We start from the raw sequence: 18,613 nt of genomic DNA on the forward strand, positions 1-18,613 counted from the left end.
CTGAGCTAGTGTACGGGGAGCCACTGCGCCTTCCCGGTGAGTTTCTCGCTCCTAAAGCTCATAATACTGATCTAACAGATTTTGCATCCCGCCTACGCAATCATTTTCATAATCTCGCACCAAAACCAGCGCACTGGCATACCAGCAAAACCTTTTTCATACCTAAGAGCTTACAAATTGCTGACTATGTTTTCCTTCGCAAAGGCCCTATTAAAAAATCATTAGAATCACCTTATTCTGGCCCGCACAAAGTGATTGAAAGAGGAGAAAAAACATTTAAAATTGACGTGGGAGGCAAGCTTTCGCATGTAACCATAGATAGGCTTAAACCTGCTTATTTGCTTACTAAATTACAGGAAGAACCACAACACGATGAGAACAGCAAATCACTACCGTTCAAGACTAGAAGTGGACGAGTGGTTCGCTTCCCCAACTACTATCGACCTTAGCTGTGGCATCGGTCTCGGCGGGGGAGTAGTGTGGCGGCCAGCTGAGCGAGCGCATAACGGGACTGCGCAGTGCGCGCCCTTCACCCCGCGCCCCGCTCCGGCCGCACACGAGAGTTGTCCGCTACGCTTCGCGGCTCGCGAGCCTCCACTCCGTGGCGACCAGCTTTAGACGACGGATGTGCGCTCAGTTTTTCTATCCTATTAAATTATTGTAACGTGCGAATAAACGCATATCGTGGATGTTTTGAGATTTTTATTTAAACGCTCCTCAAGCATCCCACAAACCTATTCACTTTGGCCTTGAACAGATCCAAATTGTATCTATCGGGAAACACGTTTGGCGGTAGGGAGTTCCACATCTTCGCGGTTTTTATTAAAAAACTGTTTTCGAAGCGCTTGGTGCGCACATGGGGTATCTCGAAATTTGTGCAAGGCTGCTATAAACAGTTTTTCTTTGATGATTTTGGCTTGAAATTGACCCGTCGAAGCAACGCGTTTAAAAAGATCTGAGTAGCTTACAATTTGGTAAACAGCATCTGATGCAAAACATAACTTTCCTCTATTTACAAAGGATGTTAATGCTATATATTGGTTCATATCCAAGCTTTGTAGCCAAAAGTTATTTAAAACTATCATTCTATACCAATTAAAATTGTATGTACCTATAAAGTATGACCAGTAATATTATAATATAAATACTGTTAAAAATATATGTCGTTATTATTTATAGACCATGATTTTTAGTTTTTTCTATTTCGAAAAATCCTGAATATACAAACCAGCGTGGTCACTCCACAGAAAGAGACAAAAAACAACACTGACGTCATTCAAGGTCATATTTTCTTGTTACAAGTTAATGGTCATAGTGCAATCTCCAGTGTATTAGATTTAAGCTTCTTGGTTAACACTACTGGCAATAAAAACAAAACTTGTCAGTCACAAGATGTCAAATTACTACTGACAGCCGAGACTGACAGATAAATGTCAAAACAAAATTTTTGGTGAATTACAATTTTTAAAAGTAATCGTGTTGGCGATTACAATAAATAATAAGGAAGTAGCAGTAATCATTTCTGCGTAAAAGCAATAGTAATAATCAGGTTTCAAGTGCAAATCAGAAATTGTTTCAAGTCAAGCCATATTTTCCGTTGATTACAATAATTAGCATCAATAATTGAAGATGGTGTGTGTTCCTTGTTTCATCATTCCTGTTTTGCTGTTTTTGTGGCATAAATTTATTCAACCGTATGTTCTACGCTTTTGGAATCCATGGGCTGTGAAGGATGCTGATGGCAATGTAACAACAGAATTCCCATTCAAATGTGAAGGTGGCGTTTGTGCATTTAAGAAGAAAGATAATAAAGTGACTGAAAAACCCGAGAATGAATTAAGTGACAGTAAACAAAGCCCCGATGTAAGGCTAAAGTCCGAATGATTGTTGAATAAATTTAAATTATTATTTATTAGTTTCGATATACATATTATTGAACAGTCATTTGTCCAGTCTGCATTTTTAATAGGCCATGACCTTGATTTATATTACCTTGACGTGTAACAATATGGATTTGAGTCAACAGCAAGAAATTTGTAGAACAATGGATAATGGTTATTGTAAATTTAAGTAATATATTATGAGTATTATTTCATAATGCATTTTATTTCTTGCTTAAGTAAAACATGTTTATAGCATTTACTAGTTCCGTTTTGCCCTTTATTATTCCATATCAACAGTAATTATTGACTCTGATAGAAACGAGCATGTCTAAGAATCAGCTTGATAATGTGTGACATGCACAAAGCAGATACAAAGAAAAGATGCTGTAGGCAATGTTGCCTTGATGCCACCAGTATTATCCTGACGTCACAGATTCTAGTTCAAGCTTCAAGCGATTCTATATAGAAAATGACAGCCATCTCTTCGTATCTGCTTTATGGTGACATGTCTCAGAAATAGGAACAATAAATAATATAGGCTAGTGATGATGAACAGCATAATAATTGATTTTGAAACAAATTTTGTGCACTAAACTTGAGTATTGGTATATCTTAAAACCCTTTAATAAGATAGGAAATTAGGAAGGCATTTTGTTTTATTAAAGAAATTTTAATTGTTATTAACTACCTATAGATGTTTATTAGGAAAAATAAAAAACCTATTTTATTTTGAATTATTTTATTTATTACCTTACATTACACTTTAAGGCTTACAGTATCTTATAGTTAATGTCCTGTAACTATATTTAAACTAAAATACCTGACCAGATTGAAATTTCACTGAAAAAATTTTTTCATCCATGTCCAATTTGTTTACACTGTCAAATTTACTTTTATTTCAATTGATTTCCTAAATTTTTTCGTATTATTTACTATTATTTTATAATTATGAGAATGAAATGGTCACTATTTTTTACATTATAGCCTATGTAGTCTTAATGCTAGAAAGCACTCCTCACAGGGCACCTTACTAACTATTCATTGATAAAAAAATAAATGAAGTATGTATGTAAGTAGGCGTGTGAATAAAATGGCAATTAAGTTTATTCAAAATTAAAATAGTATTAAAATAGTTACAAGAAAGGAGGTTAACCAAATTGGGACGAAGTTTGGTTCAGCTTACACTTCATAATAGTTGTAAAAATGATGAATTGTGATATTTTTTTTTACATAAATCATAGATAATTAATCATCATCTGATGCAATCATATGTTACCTCATTATTAAGAAATTCTCAGAGAATGATTACAGAAATCTTATAAGCCTACAAATTTTATTAAAATTAATATGAAAATGCAAAGACTTGAATACACAACAAGAAACTAAAACTCATACAAAGTGATTGAACTCCTTTACTTGTAATTACAAAGATTTTTTATGTTGGCAATTTTATTCACGTATGGAATACAGATACCTAACATTATGTTAAATAAAAGATGCTTTAGAGCATATAAAATGGCATCATTGTAGTAACTTCGCACTAGGCGCGACATTTAAACATATTTAAAACAAACAGTAATAATCAACACTTAAAAATATTTTATTTGACATTCTTCAGTTCAACTTCAAATACTAATGTTGAGTTTGGTGGAATTACTGGAGGGGATCCTTTGGCTCCATAACTGAAATAAAGGTATAATTTTATTTTAATAATTCTATTCCATATAAACGGATGTCTTTTACAATATGTATGTTCTAATAGGTTATTACTTATTACGCTGAATAATTTTTAATTTATACAATAATTATCTTATTAACAATTGGATTCAGTTTCAACTAGAAAGAAAATATTTTACATAAAAGCAAAGTACATAACAAGATGTATGGCGATTTCAATGGAAAAAGAATACAAAAATAACATTATTAATTAGCTTAACAAATCCAATGTTTCCATTTAATTAAGTCAAAACATGTACTCATTCAAACATTATTAATAATAATGTTATATTTTTACTAGATTAATACAATCTATACTAATATTATAAAGCAGAAGAGTTTGTTTGTTTGTTTGTTTGAACGCGCTAATCTCGGGAACTACTGGTCCGATTAGAAAAATTCTTTCGGTGTTAGATAGCCCATTTATCGAGGAAGGTTATAGGTTATAGGTATAAAGGTTATACATATCATCACGCTACGACCAATAGGGGTGGAGCCACGGGGGTGAAACCGCGCGGAGCAGCTAGTGTTCAAATAAAACTTACGCCATAGCAGGTGGGCAGATGATTTTCCTCTTGCCCCCAACCTTCATACCGGAGACACCTACATCCCAGCCGGAGATCACTTCCTTGGCACCGAGGCGGAACTTGAAACCAGGCCCTTTCTGGCAGTTGTCGAACATCTTGTTGTTCTGCTTCAACCTGCCTTCGTAGTATACCTGAGAGGACCAATGATAATGTTTTTGTAAGAACATAATAAAAAAAATGTTGTGTGGTTTTATGAAACCACGGTAAAAGTGAAACTTAGGCACAAAATTATCGTATTTGTACGATAATTATCGTACGGTTCGACCGTCACGCGACATGCGCTACACAGACCAAAAAGTTTGAGACGATGTAATAAAAGTTTCACTTTAAATACGCATTAAATAACAAACATAGCACAAAAAATTATGCAGATATTCGAAAATTTGTCCTCATTGTTTAAAAGAAAGTCATTATAAGGTAAAATAAACACTGAATACATGTAGGTACTTTGATATATTCATGGATGAGGAAATTTTTAAAGAATAGAAAAAATTATTGAATAGAATAATTTTTTTTTTCAAAAAATATCACATCTAAGTATAAAGCATTTGAATGCTATAAAACTAAATATGGAATTATTTTTATTTCATAAAGATAAAAGAGACAAATTCTCACCATGACAGTTTTGCCGGGCTTGGCAACAGGCCCATTTCCAATTTTCACATCTTCAATGAACACACCTCCACTGAGCGACTTCTTTTCTTTCTTTTCGACAGCAGCATCTTCTTTCTGCTCTTTCTTAGCTTCTTTCTTCTTCTCAGCTTTTTGTTTTGGTTCTGCCTTTTCCTTTAGAAATTGTAAAAATAAATATTAATAAATAAATAGGGGCATGTTTCCGCAACACGACAATGGGTGTGAAATATTTTAAATATATGAGGGGTGTAGTCTACACTAACTGTCTTGTACATGGAAAGAAAAAGACCCAATAAATCATAATATACTAAAGTTCCATTTTGATTGTACGTGTGACTGTTTCAGAATATTAATGCAAATTCACATAAAATATAGGATGCCTCCTCTTAAGCTGTTAAACAACTTGAAGGCAATAACATCACAGTCATAGATGTGTATAATATTATGTCAATATTAATATCGGCCCTAGAACAAAGTAAAAAAGATATTTTTTTGGTTACGAAACCAAAAAAATGTTGCAATCATCAGAAGCAAAATCCCCTACAGAAAGTTATGGAATTCAAAAGAATTTTTTGTTATTTCTTGATAAATCTTTAGACTATCTAAATAAATGGTTTGATTTCGGTGAAAGCAATTGGTTATTTAAAATCCAAAAATAGAGATAATATTAGAAGTTCTAAATTAACAAGAAAAATTGAGTATCAAAATGGACGACCTATCCTCTGAAATAGCGATATTGAATAAAATCTTTGCTAAATTAAAAGACTGTAGTGACTTTACTGACAAAACTACAGGCCAAAAATGGCAGCATATATTTTTAAAAAATACTGAAAATGACTTACCAAATTTATTTAAAGTAATTTCATACCTACTCGCTATTCTCGCCACTTCGGCATTCACAGAAAGAATATCTTCGGTTATGAATTCGAAGTGGCGAGAAGAAAGAAACAGAAGTAGTGTATCATTAATAAAAAATGAGCTCTTGTTTTATATTAATTTAAAAATACAATACAATACTTGTACAATGCAACCGTTGTTGAAGGTAGTTCTAAGGATCCTCTCACGAAAAACAACGTGTTTAGCTACGCATGGACTGAGGACGTTCACGCTAAATGTTCCAATGAAATAGCGTCTGTGGTGTATGATCGTCTAAATAAAACAGATTTGACCACCTCACGAATTCGATTGGTTGCTGATGGATGCGTAGGGCAAAACAAAAATACCATACTTCTCGGGATGCTCTCGAAATGGATTCTATCTCAGAAGTCGTTTTTACAGTCACAGGGCATTCCTTCATGCCCGCTGATCGTGTTTATGGCAACATTGAAAAGGATCTAAGAAAAGTGAGATCATTATATCACCAGAACAGTATATAGAAATTATGAGACACCATGCAACTATTGTGAAATTAGATACAGTCTATGTTTTTGACTGGAAAACGGCGAAGCAGTCAGTTATGAAACCCACTAACAGCTTGCCATTCAAAGTTACTCTTTATAAGAGATTTTTTATTAAACGTTCGAAGCGACATGGGAATGCTTTAATAAAAGGCGAACTTTTTTAAAAGTCTGAAACTGGGGTTTGTCAAAAGTCAAAACGTATGCAAAAAAAAAACAAGCAAATCTCCGACATTAACTGGACCAAAATAAATACTGGTCTGTTAAACGTAAAATCCGCAAAACTGTCAGACGTCAATACATTGCTACAAAAGCATTTATGTAATGACTGGAAAACATTGGCGGACCTTGAATACTACGTACTATGCGTGCCAACTAAGAATAGGACCAGCTTGCTGCCAACTTCACACGAAAATTGTCAAATTAGTACTGCCAGCAAAAAAATGTGCGAAAAAGAATTTTCATATAATTATTTTTTATTGTTCATGATTATATTTAATTATTGTATAATCGTTATATTCATTAAAAATACTATTTATTGAATTTCACTGATGGATTATGGATAAATTAATTATACAGGTATGGAAACAGTATTCATAAAGTTAACATTTTCATAGTTAATGCTACTGGTCACCCTAATATGTCGCCATTTTGCTACGCAACTGAGAAGCTACCAGTGTGCGGTGTGTGCCGTTAGCTACGCTTGCGTGTGTCTTATATCTGTTTCCTACTGGACTTCATTGTTATTGTTGTTTTTTTTTTGTTATCATCGTTGACTTTGTTATTCATATTTGTTAAGTTTGTGCGTTTGAGTGGAGTTTCAACTCAAAATGAGTTCGAAGAGAGGTGCGGTGCTCCATCGTAGAGCACGAGAAATCGTTTTTAATGTGCACAAGTACTTCAAAAATGAAAAAAATCGTGCTAATTAACTTCTGCGAAGTTTACATTAGCAGGAATACAACGCACTTCAGATGGTGATATATCTATATCTAGAGAAATGAACGACCAATTGGGTGATTTTTTAAAGTCTTCAGTGAAATCTACAGAACGAGTCGCTTTGTCAACCGGCGTAAATAAAAATACTATTACGAGAATAAGGCGTGAAGGGAACGAAGCCGAAGCCGCTGCTATGGCTGCAGGCCCGAGTACCCAGGGCAAAGTAACAACGCCGAAAAACCACGTGGCAAGACATTGGTGTTGGACAGCTTCGACTTACGTGCTGTAAGCAATATAATAAAAAACTCGTTTTACTTGGTAAATAAAGAAGTACCAACAATGAAAAAAAATTTTGTAAAAGCTCGGGACGACTTAAATTTCCAAGGAAGCAATACGACCCTGCGCAGGATCATAAAAACCCAACTTGGATACAGATTCAAGAGGTGCGCTAACAATAGGTCTAAGCTAATTCAAAGACCTAATATCAAAGCTTGGCGTGCAAAATACCTCCGGCGTATACGTCAAAATGATGCACTCGGTGCTGATAAGAAGCCCGTCATCTATTTGGATGAGACGTGGATCCATTCGCATTACACTGTTGCCAAGTGTTGGCAGTCTAGTGAGACCACTGGGTTCCTTAAAAATACGAGTGCTGGACCGCGTTGGATCATTGCCCATGCCGGAGGTGAAACGGGATTCGTGGACGGAGGTTTCCTTATGTTCAAAGCGAAAACAAAAACGGGCGATTATCACGACCAAATGAACGGTGATAATTTTATGAAATGGCTAACCCAGCAGCTGTTACCAAACATGCCTAAAAACTGCCTAGTCGTAATTGACAAGTGACAACGCTCCTTACCACAGCTTCGAAGAAAATAAGCCACCGACTATGAACGCAAGGAAAGCAGAGTTACAGGCGTGGTTGGTTGTCTGAACAAAATATTCAGTTTTAAAATGATTTCACAAAGGCCGAGTTATACGAACTAATAAAAAAACATAAGCCTCCCAAGAATTATGTAGTCGACAACATGTTTGCCTGCCACGGCCATGAAGTTTTGCGTTTGCCACCATATAATTGTGATCTCAATCCCATAGAATACATATGGCATTTAATAAAAAGGCGTCTAGCAGACAAAAATGTAAGCCAGTTAGCCAGCGACAAGAGAGGCTGTAGCTTCAATCACAGTAGATGACTGGAGACGGGAGGTAAATCATGTAAAAAGACTTGAAGCAAATTATGCTGAAATTGAGCGGCTCGAAGACGATGACTTCAGTTTCATTATAAATACAGGTAACTATAATTTTAGATACTTCTGAAAAAATAAAAAAGTGAATAATAGAGTTTGAGTTTAAATTAATCATGTTTTCTCTTATTACAGGCGGAGATAGCAGTGACAGCGACAGCAATGAAGATTCAGAATACGACGACGATGACGCTGTGTTAAGTGGTGTAGAGGAAATATTATCCGATTGATAAAAACTGAAATAATATACATTAAATATTTAAACTGAATGTAATTTCTTTATTGATTTTTTTGCACACCATACGCTTTGGTAATGAAGTTAGCGCGTATTACTGAACAATATGGCGTCTTGACAGTCCTATTCTTATATGGCACGCATAGTATGGACTGAGGACGTTCACGCTAAAGGTTCCAATGAAATAGCGTCTGCGGTGTATGATCGTCTAAATAAAACAGATGTGACCACAATCTCACGAATTCGATTGGTTGCTGATGGACGCGAAGGGCAAAACAAAAATACCATACTTCTCAGGATGCTCTCGAAATGGATTCTATCTAAACCGAAAATAAAATCTATAGAAGTCGTTTTTACAGTCACAGGGCATTCCTTCATGCCCGCTGATCGTGTTTTTGGCAACATTGAAAAGGATCTAAGAAAAGTGAGATCATTATAACACCAAAACAGTATATAGAAATTATGAGACACCATGCAACTATTGTGAAATTAGATATTGTGAAATTAGGTGCAGTCAATTATGAAACCCACTAACAGCTTGAAAACGTTCGAAGCGACATGAGAATGCTTTAATAAAAGGCGAAATTTTTTAAAAGTCTGAAACTGGGGTTTCTTAAAACGTATGCAAAAAAAAGCAAGCAAATCTCCAAAATAAATACTGGTCTGTTAAACGTAAAATCCGCAAAAATGTCAGACGTCAATACATTACAGGCTTAAATCCTGAAATAATAAAAAGGTTTTCCAATATTCTGTGTGTATTGTCATGCGGATTTAACGTGAATTGTTAAAATTTCAAAAAGTACTGGATTGAGATAATGTGCATGATATGCGATAATGTGCATAGACCAGTATAACTGGTATAAAATGAGCGCATCTGTGCACAAACTCCTTTTACATGGTGCAGACATAATAAAGGAGCTACCATTGTCCGTGGGCTTATTTTCAGATGATGTGCTGGAAACCAGTCAAAAAGAATACAAAAGTTTACGACTTTTTCATGAGAGGAAAACGCTTGACGTTTTCAACACGTCATCAACACAAATACTGACATTGTGCACTGGATGCTAATAGCATCTGATCCAATAATTGCATCGAAAAGGAGGAGTCACCATAAAAGAAGACAACCTGACAAACTGACAACCACAAACAAAGGGACCAACAGACCTATCAAACATAGAATCTAGACTTGCCCGTCGGATAATTAACTTGTGCAGACTGCAACAACGCATGATAATACGGACCCTTCAAGACACATCTGAATTTGGGGATCACCGACAGAGAGAGCGAGTATGGCATCCAAGAAAACGGCAGCTCAAGTCATGGAATGTATAGTGGTTGCAAAGTATAGAGAGAGCTAGATTTAATAGGTTTTAGCTGTTTTCCCACACCTATCTCTCACGCAAAAGATGCAATTGATGTTGAGTTGCGGAGACATGCCCATATTAATATTATTAAGTAGAAGAACATTGTTGATTAAGTCAACAAAGAAATCACAGTGAAACAGACAGATTTTTGTTCATCCTACCTTCTTTTCGAGTTGCGGAGACATGCCCATATATTTATTATTAAGTAGAAGAACATTGATTATTGATTAAGTCAACAAAAAAATAACAGTGAAACAGACAGATTTTTGTTCATCCTACCTTCTTTTCGAGTTGCGGAGACTTGCCCATATTAATATTATTAAGTAGAAGAACATTGATTGTTGATTAAGTCAACAAAAAAATCACAGTGAAACCGACAGATTTTTGTTCGTCCTACCTTCTTTTCAACGCCATTCACTTGTCCCTGCGCCTGCTTTTCCTTCTGCAGTTTCTTCTTCAACCTTTTCTTTTGGTTCTTTGTGAGCTTGCTCATATCGATCTGGCTGTCGTCCTTGCTGGTGTCCATGCTGGTATCGGCCTTGGAAGAGTCGGCTTCTTCTTCATCATCATCACTGTCCGCTTCATCATCCTCCGCTTCTTCCTCTTCATCATCATCATCTTCTTCTTCATCACTGTTGGTAATTGATGTTTTGATTATAGAAAAGTTTTAGCTTAGTGTACTAGGAAATTTACAATATTGAGTGTCAGTTCACTAGAATTATTGCAATTATTTTGTAAAGAAGTGCAATACGGTACATATTGCACTTCTTTAAGCATACATACAACAATAGATAAACTGAAACATAATATGTTACTTTGAAATCATATAGCCTGATCTACAAAAAAAAGACGGGTTGCACTCCGGGAGTGCCAGCAGAAGTGAAAACTTGATTATTAACGTTCAGCATGTTTGATATTTTGGAATGGTATCCGTCTTACGCATGGAATATAAGGGCTTAAAAAAAAACCGTCTTACGCTTTTTCGATCAGGCCACGTGTCCTGACGCGAGTTTAAGATTTTATATCCAACGCCGCTAAAGAAATTTTCACTTCAAAAACAAGATGATTTTCTTACCTATCATCAACCTCTGTGGATGTGTTAATTTTGAAGGACTCATCATTTTCATCGCTGTCAATGTCCTCTCCATTCAAAAACTTTTGCAATTGATCTTCATTGTCAGAATCTGAACTATCATCATCAGCAGCTGCCTTCTTTCCTTTCTAAAACAGAATTTTATTTTACTTTTATGCACAACTAGTGGTCCGCCCCGGCTTGGCCCATGGTACATATTTATGTTTTCTCTACATAAGAACCATCCTCGTACTTCAAGGAATATAATAAAAAAAGAATTATCGAAATTGGTTCAGCCGTTCTCAAGTTATGCGCTTACCAACACATTTTGGGATTCATTTTTATATTATAAGATAATTAATTTCACAAAAGAAAAGCCAACTGTATAAATATAAATGTAATGATCTATAGATGTATGAATAGCTTTAGTTTTAAATTTTAATTAATCATATAGGTTAGACGCTAGTTGAGATCCTGCTACAGGTTTACCATTACCATTCATTAAGAAATTTGAAATTTTTGAAAAAAAAAATATAAACGTAATTACTAGTAACCAAATGTTCTCTTTAAAAATGTTACAAAGTACTAGGTTTCGCCGGCACAGTCAAATAAAAACCCGCATAGTTCCCGTTCCCGTGGGATTTCCGGGATTGCGTCATTTTCCCAGGATAAAAAGTTCTCGGGTATCAAAATATCTCCATACCAAATTTCATGAAAATTGGTTCAGTAGTTTAGGCGTGATTGAGTAACAGACAGACAGACAGAGTTACTTTCGCATTTATATTAATATGGATGTATATGAAAAATTACCTTGGACTTCTTAGAGCTAGTGGCGGAGTCAGTGCTAGTGTCGAGCTTTCTCTTGTTCTTGGCTGGTTTCTGTGCCTGTTCCTGTTCTTCTTCATCAGCTTCTTCATCAGCTTCTTCCTCCTCTTCATCACCTTCTTCATCGGAGACTTCTTCATCAAACTCGGGATCGATGTAGCCAGTTAAATGTACATTGCATTTACCTGTGAATTTTAATTAATTTTCATTATACATGGATAGTATATGCAATAGCCGCCTCCTCGGTACAGTGGTTGACGCGTGAGCGTAACACCGAGGGGTCCTGGGTTTGATTCCCGGTGGAGACAAAGAAAAAAAAAATATCTTGGTCTGGTAGGACACAGAAGGCTGATCACCTACTTGTCCCTAAAGAAAATCGATCAGTGAAACAGATGCATCTGCCCCTTACCCCACTAGGGGACATGGGACTTCACTTATATGCAATAGCATTATATTAAATACTAACCTATCTCTCAAGTTGGATCGAACTGCACATGGTGTGCGAATTTTATTATAATCGGTTAAGTGGTTTAGGAGTCCATTGAGGACGAAGATTGTGACACGAGATTAATATATATTAAGATAATAGTAGGTATGCTATTTTTCTATCGTACGAGTTCTTCGTAGATAATTCTTAACAAAAATTGTATAAAATCAGGTACTAAACTTATAATACATCTATTATAAACAATATATTATGCTGATATCCTTCATTAATTGTAATCCTTATTTGTTTTGCGGAATTCTTAATAAATTAGACATCCACTCACACAAAAATTATATTTTATAGTACACAGCTATAGAAATCTAAAACTTACCATTTGTCAAAAAGGCAACATTTTCACCAGTTTTAAAGTACAGGTCGAGGGGCATTTGAATGGTTTGCTTCTTCTGTAATGTGCATACAAGGAAGTTCTTTCCATCAACTACAACCATGACCTGACAGGCTTCATTATCACCTGTGGATATGTCCATCGCTGCATGCGAAATGTGGAAAGGTTTGTCCACCAATTGGGTGTACCTTTTGTTAGGTTCCATAATAAGACCTAAAATAAAATATAAAGATGAATAAAAAATCCACATGTGGCTCAAAAAGGACAATTTTTTTTTCACCTTAAACCTTTACATTTTTATGGATGAATTATTCATTTTCAATCCCTTTACAGTCACATCGTGGTATTTTTAAATTATTTTAGAACATACTGACAGTTCACAGTTTGAAATAAATTCTGCCACCACATTGGTCGAGAACGTAGCCAAAGAATATATACGTATAATACAGATTGACTATAATACAGTCATAGTATTGTAGTTTATTCAATATCTAATAAACACATTAATGTACTTCATGGAGAAATATTAATTTGGAGCCAAATATATTATGAGTAGCACGTGGTGACATGGTTGCCGGTACTCGGTACTCACCCCAAAACATCTTGCCGGTTTTTGTTAAACGAATTCACAAGAAAACAAAACTAGGAAACTTGTAATTTTATCAGAATTAATCTTCTTCTTTGTACCCAGCTATAAGCAGGGGTTAAAAATATTTTATATTTAGTTATCGACAAGAACCACCAGCCGTTTTTTAATAAAATGGATTAACCTCGCTGTCACCGATAAATCAAAATTACCAATTACCATCGACTATCGAGCCGCCGGGCGCCGCTACAGCATAGACAATATATTTTTTTTAATTGTGTAAATACTTGTCTTTTGGATCAAATAATTAGAAAATTAATCAAACTATTTATGGAAATAACTAATTTTATGACATTTTTGTATAGTAAGCAGTACAGTAGTTGAAGTAGTAGTAGTAGTTTTTAACAATTTTATGGTATGAAGACTGTGAAGAAGACATAAATACTATATCGAATGCTATTGCAGATTTTATGCTTTAAATCATGAAACTTCATTTACTGTTTGGTTTCGTTCATTTGCTGAATGAACATTTATTACAAAATTTCACGTAATTACCCAATATTACAAATCATCAACAAACCATAAATAAAGAAACCATAGAGCAAATGGAAATATGAAATCGTCCTTCATTGACGTTTGACAACTTCTTTTCTGTTTACTGTCAAGAGATAGTTGCAGTGTATTCAAAATGGTAATCAAAATTTTCTATTAAAAATCCCATATTATCTTATTAATCACCAATTGTTAAACGATTTTGAAGAAAATATTTGTATCAGTATAGAAGTTTAGATGTTTAAAATGAGTATTTACAAGAAAAACTTAAAATATTCCAGGGTCGTGTACGAACCAAGACTGTCAAAAAGGCAGCGAAAATCATTATTGAAAAATACTACACCAGGCTGACTTTGGATTTTGATACTAACAAGAGAATATGCGAGGAAATAGCCATTATTCCAACCAAGCCTCTTCGTAACAAAATTGCTGGGTAAGTGTTTTCTAACCTAAAATTAACATGAAGTCGGTCTTATTTATTTTATGTATTGAATATTGAATGTAAAAGTAATATTCGTTATGTTACAAGTGTGTATAAGCAATCTAGCTCTTGACCATGGTTAAAATATTTTAAATTATGTATTGTTTTTATTTTTGAATTGTTTACATATTGTTATAAAAAAAGTACTTAGCTGTAATTTACTACATCATTTTCAGACAAACCAACACAAAGTTAATTTTTGAGTTCAATTATTAATATTGTCGTTATTTGTTTAATTTATAAACAAACACTGCTAACAATTCACTGTATAAAATAGACACCATTTCCTTTAACCACATTTACAGTCCTCTACATAATTCTTGAAAATTATGTACTGAAACATACAATATTAAAAAAACCTTTTCTTCAACAAATGAAAAAAATCCTTAATTTAAATTAAAACATAAACTTTTGGAATTCTTTCACAGCTTCGCCACTCATTTGATGAGGCGTCTCAGACATTCCCAAGTAAGAGGTATCTCCATCAAGTTGCAAGAGGAGGAGCGTGAAAGGAGGGACAACTATGTTCCGGAAGTTTCTGCCCTGGAACATGACATCATTGAAGTTGACCCAGACACCAAGGAAATGTTGAAAATGCTTGACTTCAACAACATCAATGGGCTCCAACTGACGCAACCCGCAACTCAGGGTGGCTATGGCGGCAGACGTAATTAAGGATAATAAATTTTAAAAATAATTTATTGTGTTTGCTTTCAAGTTACCTTAACCCTATACAATCTTTTTTCGTAAATCGACAAGAACCATTAATTTTGTGTGTGTTGAGTCTTGAGTGTTCTAGTTGCTAGTTTTTTTGGGCAGTAATTTATTTTAACTATCAATAAAGTTCCATAATGTTATTATGTGTATGTAGAACATAATATATCATTAATTCTAGTCTGGTTATTATGAACATTTTTCTTGACCTATAAATTAGTTTTATTTTATTTATGTGAACTTGTAGGCACTTTGTTCAGTCTATTCCTGAATTTATGTATGAAAGGTACATATTAAGGATGTTTGGGAAGTTAAGCCCATAATAAAACTGGTTACATATTTCAATTAGTGATATGACTGATTTTTTATTTACATACTGCAATTAAATCTACTTAAGATTACACAATTAATTCTTTCGAATCTGAAGGCTGCATAGTGCATCGCCAGCCCATAGAGTTAGGCCAGCCAAATTTTCGTTTACTGATTAAAGTCCGGTCGCGGAGCAGAAAGAATTTCGTACAATGACCTGTTTACCTACTGACAGTGGTCACAAACATTTTTGAATGAAGTGCAGTTTACATGAAATATTTGGAGGAGAAAATGTTTTTTACTAATTTATTAAATAAATGTCCTTTATTCATTTACAATACTTATTACTTAGTTACATTTTAACTTTTTCAATAACCACGATATCTATACTAATATTATAAAGAGGAAAAGTTTGTAAGTATGTATGTATGTATGTATGTATGTATGTATGGTTTTCACGCAAAAACTACTGGACCGATTTCAAAAATTCTTTCACCATTAGAAAGCTGCATCTTTACTGAGCAACATAGGCTATATTGCATTTTCAAAAAAATTTGAGATCCTTACCAAAAATGCAATAATGTAGCCCAAGGTGTACAAAAATCCTCAATAAAACTTCTGTCATCGCGTGCGCTGCGGAATCTATTGAAGATAGAACAAAAAAATGTTCTACGGTATTATAGAATGGATCAATATCTACAAGAAAGTCCGCGATACCATATGTCCATCTTCAGTAGTTATGTTACTACAACAACTTTTTTACGTTTTCAAAGTAAATAGAAGTGCCGACAGTATTCAAACCATGTTATCCATACACATACATTAATCCTTATCCCATTAAATGATGTTTTATTATAGACTGTTTCAATATCAGCAAAATACTTTTTAAATGAAAAGAATTGGATATTCCATTCCAAAGATATAACGAATTTTTAAAAGTGTCAGTCAATCTACAGAAAATAGTAGGTATACTGTTCGAGCAGGCCGTAGTGCGGGGGTCACGGAGGAATTCTACCAATATGCGTCTTGACGGAACACAGTGGGGTTTTGGTCGGTAGGAATCCGACATAACCCACGGCCCCTCCCCCGGAGGCCGTGGGTATCTATGAAAGATTTCCCCACTAAAACAAAAAAAAAAAAAAAAACAAATGCCGTAGTGCGGGACGGGGTAAAGGTGATTTTCATGTGATTAAAAATTAAACCTATAGTCCGACCTATAGTAGACTTTTCACTGTAACGATATCGCATCTATGCGGGTGAAACCGCAGGGCATTGCTAGTATTATATAAAAAAAGTGTGCGTGTACACACATAAGAAGTGAAACTTCTTTATGACCTTATTTTTCAAAAAATAATTTACTATGTAGGTACAATATTACAGAAATACGTAAGTAACACGCGATTTCGACGGCGGATTTTGATTGGACATAAAGAGTTTGAGGTTTAGACCCAATTTCACCAATATTTTCTAAATCAGACATTTATTAACGGAGCTTCAAAATAAACATGTATTTTAACATCGTTGTCAACTCTACAGGTTCCAAGAAGGAAATTTAAAAGACCATTAACAAATCGACCTTTAACTGACCGACTCACGAATCATTCATTCGTATTTTAAACCGCCCGAAACAAAATTTCATAGTTGACAATGCCATAGTTTCGCACGTTGGGGCTATTTGTTCTAGTTGTATAATAACTGTCATGTTTGGTAATTCGACTAAATAGAAATGTTCTAATACAGTATAAAATTTAATAATCATGTAGTAACTTTTACGTTTACTGGTTTATATGTCAAACGATTTGGTGGTTACCATGGTTACAAATGTTTGAAGCTATTTGGAGATTGTTTTGTTGTGATTTTTCTTGTGTTATTTTAATTTTATTCTGAGTTGAATACAACAATAATGTTGAAGAACAATTGCGGTTCAATTTCACTTGGTAGAAGGTAAACTGGATCTGGTTGAAATTACGAAAAAAAATTCTGAATTTGAAGGAAAGTGGAGAGATCTCATACTAGAAGAGCAATTAAAACAAGAAAAATAAAGACAAAGATAAAAGAAAGCAGCAAGATACATTTAAAGTAAATTAATAGTAAATTCTTGTTTGTAATAACCTAGTATCTAGTTGTTATAACCTATTTATTGAATGATGTTGATAGGTACAATAAAAATGTTTTATAAAAACACAAGTTTTATTTATTTAGGTAACATGAAAAATTACATATTTCTACAATGTCACATTTAAATTAAATAAGGATCATCATCATCGTCAACCCATATACGTTCTCACTGCTGGGACATGGGATTGGTAGCGCTATAAGGGATCAGGTCAGTATCCACCACGCTGGCCAAGTGTGGGTTGGGAGATGTCACATGTTGTATATGTATCTTATGATATGTCGGTTTCCTCACGATGTTTTTCACCACTGAGCCATCACTGTACTGCACTACAAGAAGCAGTTGGTCTGTAGGTGAAACTGATTGATTCCTAAAACAGAATTTAAAATTAAGATAAGTACATTTCATAATCATGAGGAGGCCTGAGCCTTACCTGAGTAGTGGTGAAGTTTACATTTTAAGTACCTATATTGGTATTCAATACTAGATTTGACATGACTCACAGGATTATTATGGTTTAATTGAAAATAATACAGTATGTAGGAAGGAACCTTTTAAGCACATAAATATAAATATTATCTCACGAGATAGTTTTACTTACAGATCCGAAGGTTATTCGAGTTTATCTTCAATTAATTGCAATACTTCCAAAACCGATTGTTTTGATAAACGAAATCTTGTACTAAAATCAACATCATTATATTCTTCGAAATAATGACGACGTTCTTTATAAATTCTGGGCCGTCGCGGTCGCACTATATTATCCAAATTATACAAATCATCCAACACATCTTCATTTTCAAAAATAAGCAGCCTATGCAGAGTGCAGAGTCCATCTTGACAGCAAGAAAACGTCAAATCATTTTTTCTAATCGTTTGTTAAAAATTTAAAGAGCCTCAATACCAGTAATTAAGTATAACGCCGTGTTAAGGAAACTAATCCTCCATCAGGTCATGGTGGGACACTCCCTTACATTAAAGACCCGTTAAAAGAGTTAACAGCGTGTTAAACTAACTAACAGAGTATGATGAAACTGGGCCTTATTCTTATAAATGTTGAATTCACAAAATCATAATTGAACACCTGACACCAATCAAGCAAACACAAGCCTTACGCTTTCAGGTTAAAG

General features: G+C 34.4%; 3 protein-coding genes across 3 annotated transcripts; 2 read left to right on the plus strand and 1 right to left on the minus strand.

The window, feature by feature from the left end:
* Positions 1–1,419: 1,419 nt before the first annotated feature.
* LOC149480067 (UPF0729 protein AAEL015238) lies at positions 1,420–2,612 on the plus strand. Its single transcript, XM_089707474.1, has one exon. The coding sequence runs from the start codon at positions 1,630–1,632 to the stop codon at positions 1,882–1,884; it is 255 nt and encodes an 84-aa protein (XP_089563600.1). The 5' UTR covers positions 1,420–1,629; the 3' UTR covers positions 1,885–2,612.
* On the minus strand, positions 2,606–13,537 carry Fkbp39 (FK506-binding protein 39kD). Its single transcript, XM_089707473.1, has 8 exons — positions 13,318–13,537; positions 12,711–12,938; positions 11,878–12,077; positions 11,071–11,216; positions 10,393–10,627; positions 4,802–4,972; positions 4,145–4,317; positions 2,606–3,565 (listed from the first exon to the last, which is right to left on the minus strand). Exons 1-8 carry the CDS (start codon positions 13,325–13,327, stop codon positions 3,484–3,486), a joined length of 1,245 nt encoding a protein of 414 aa, XP_089563599.1. The 5' UTR covers positions 13,328–13,537; the 3' UTR covers positions 2,606–3,483.
* Positions 13,538–13,883: 346 nt separating this feature from the next.
* RpS17 (ribosomal protein S17) lies at positions 13,884–15,041 on the plus strand. The gene is made up of 3 exons (XM_089707460.1): positions 13,884–14,002; positions 14,145–14,296; positions 14,773–15,041. Exons 1-3 carry the CDS (start codon positions 14,000–14,002, stop codon positions 15,017–15,019), a joined length of 402 nt encoding a protein of 133 aa, XP_089563586.1. The 5' UTR covers positions 13,884–13,999; the 3' UTR covers positions 15,020–15,041.
* Positions 15,042–18,613: the final 3,572 nt, after the last annotated feature.

Source organism: Colias philodice, chromosome 19 (assembly GCF_061535455.1).
Source record: "Colias philodice isolate Cphi_HAF_F1 chromosome 19, ilColPhil1 Martin Lab GWU primary, whole genome shotgun sequence".
Classification (NCBI taxonomy): domain Eukaryota; kingdom Metazoa; phylum Arthropoda; class Insecta; order Lepidoptera; family Pieridae; genus Colias; species Colias philodice.

Coding starts and splice junctions, on each gene's coding strand:
- LOC149480067 (XM_089707474.1), top strand. CDS start 1,630: ATGGTGTGTGTTCCTTGTTTCATCATTCCTGTTTTGCTGTTTTTGTGG.
- RpS17 (XM_089707460.1), top strand. Junction 14,297..14,772: donor CTTCGTAACAAAATTGCTGG/GTAAGTGTTTTC, acceptor ATTCTTTCACAG/CTTCGCCACTCATTTGATGA.
- Fkbp39 (XM_089707473.1), bottom strand. Junction 4,318..4,801: donor AGCCCGGCAAAACTGTCATG/GTGAGAATTTGT, acceptor TGGTCCTCTCAG/GTATACTACGAAGGCAGGTT. Junction 3,566..4,144: donor ATCTGCCCACCTGCTATGGC/GTAAGTTTTATT, acceptor CCTTTATTTCAG/TTATGGAGCCAAAGGATCCC.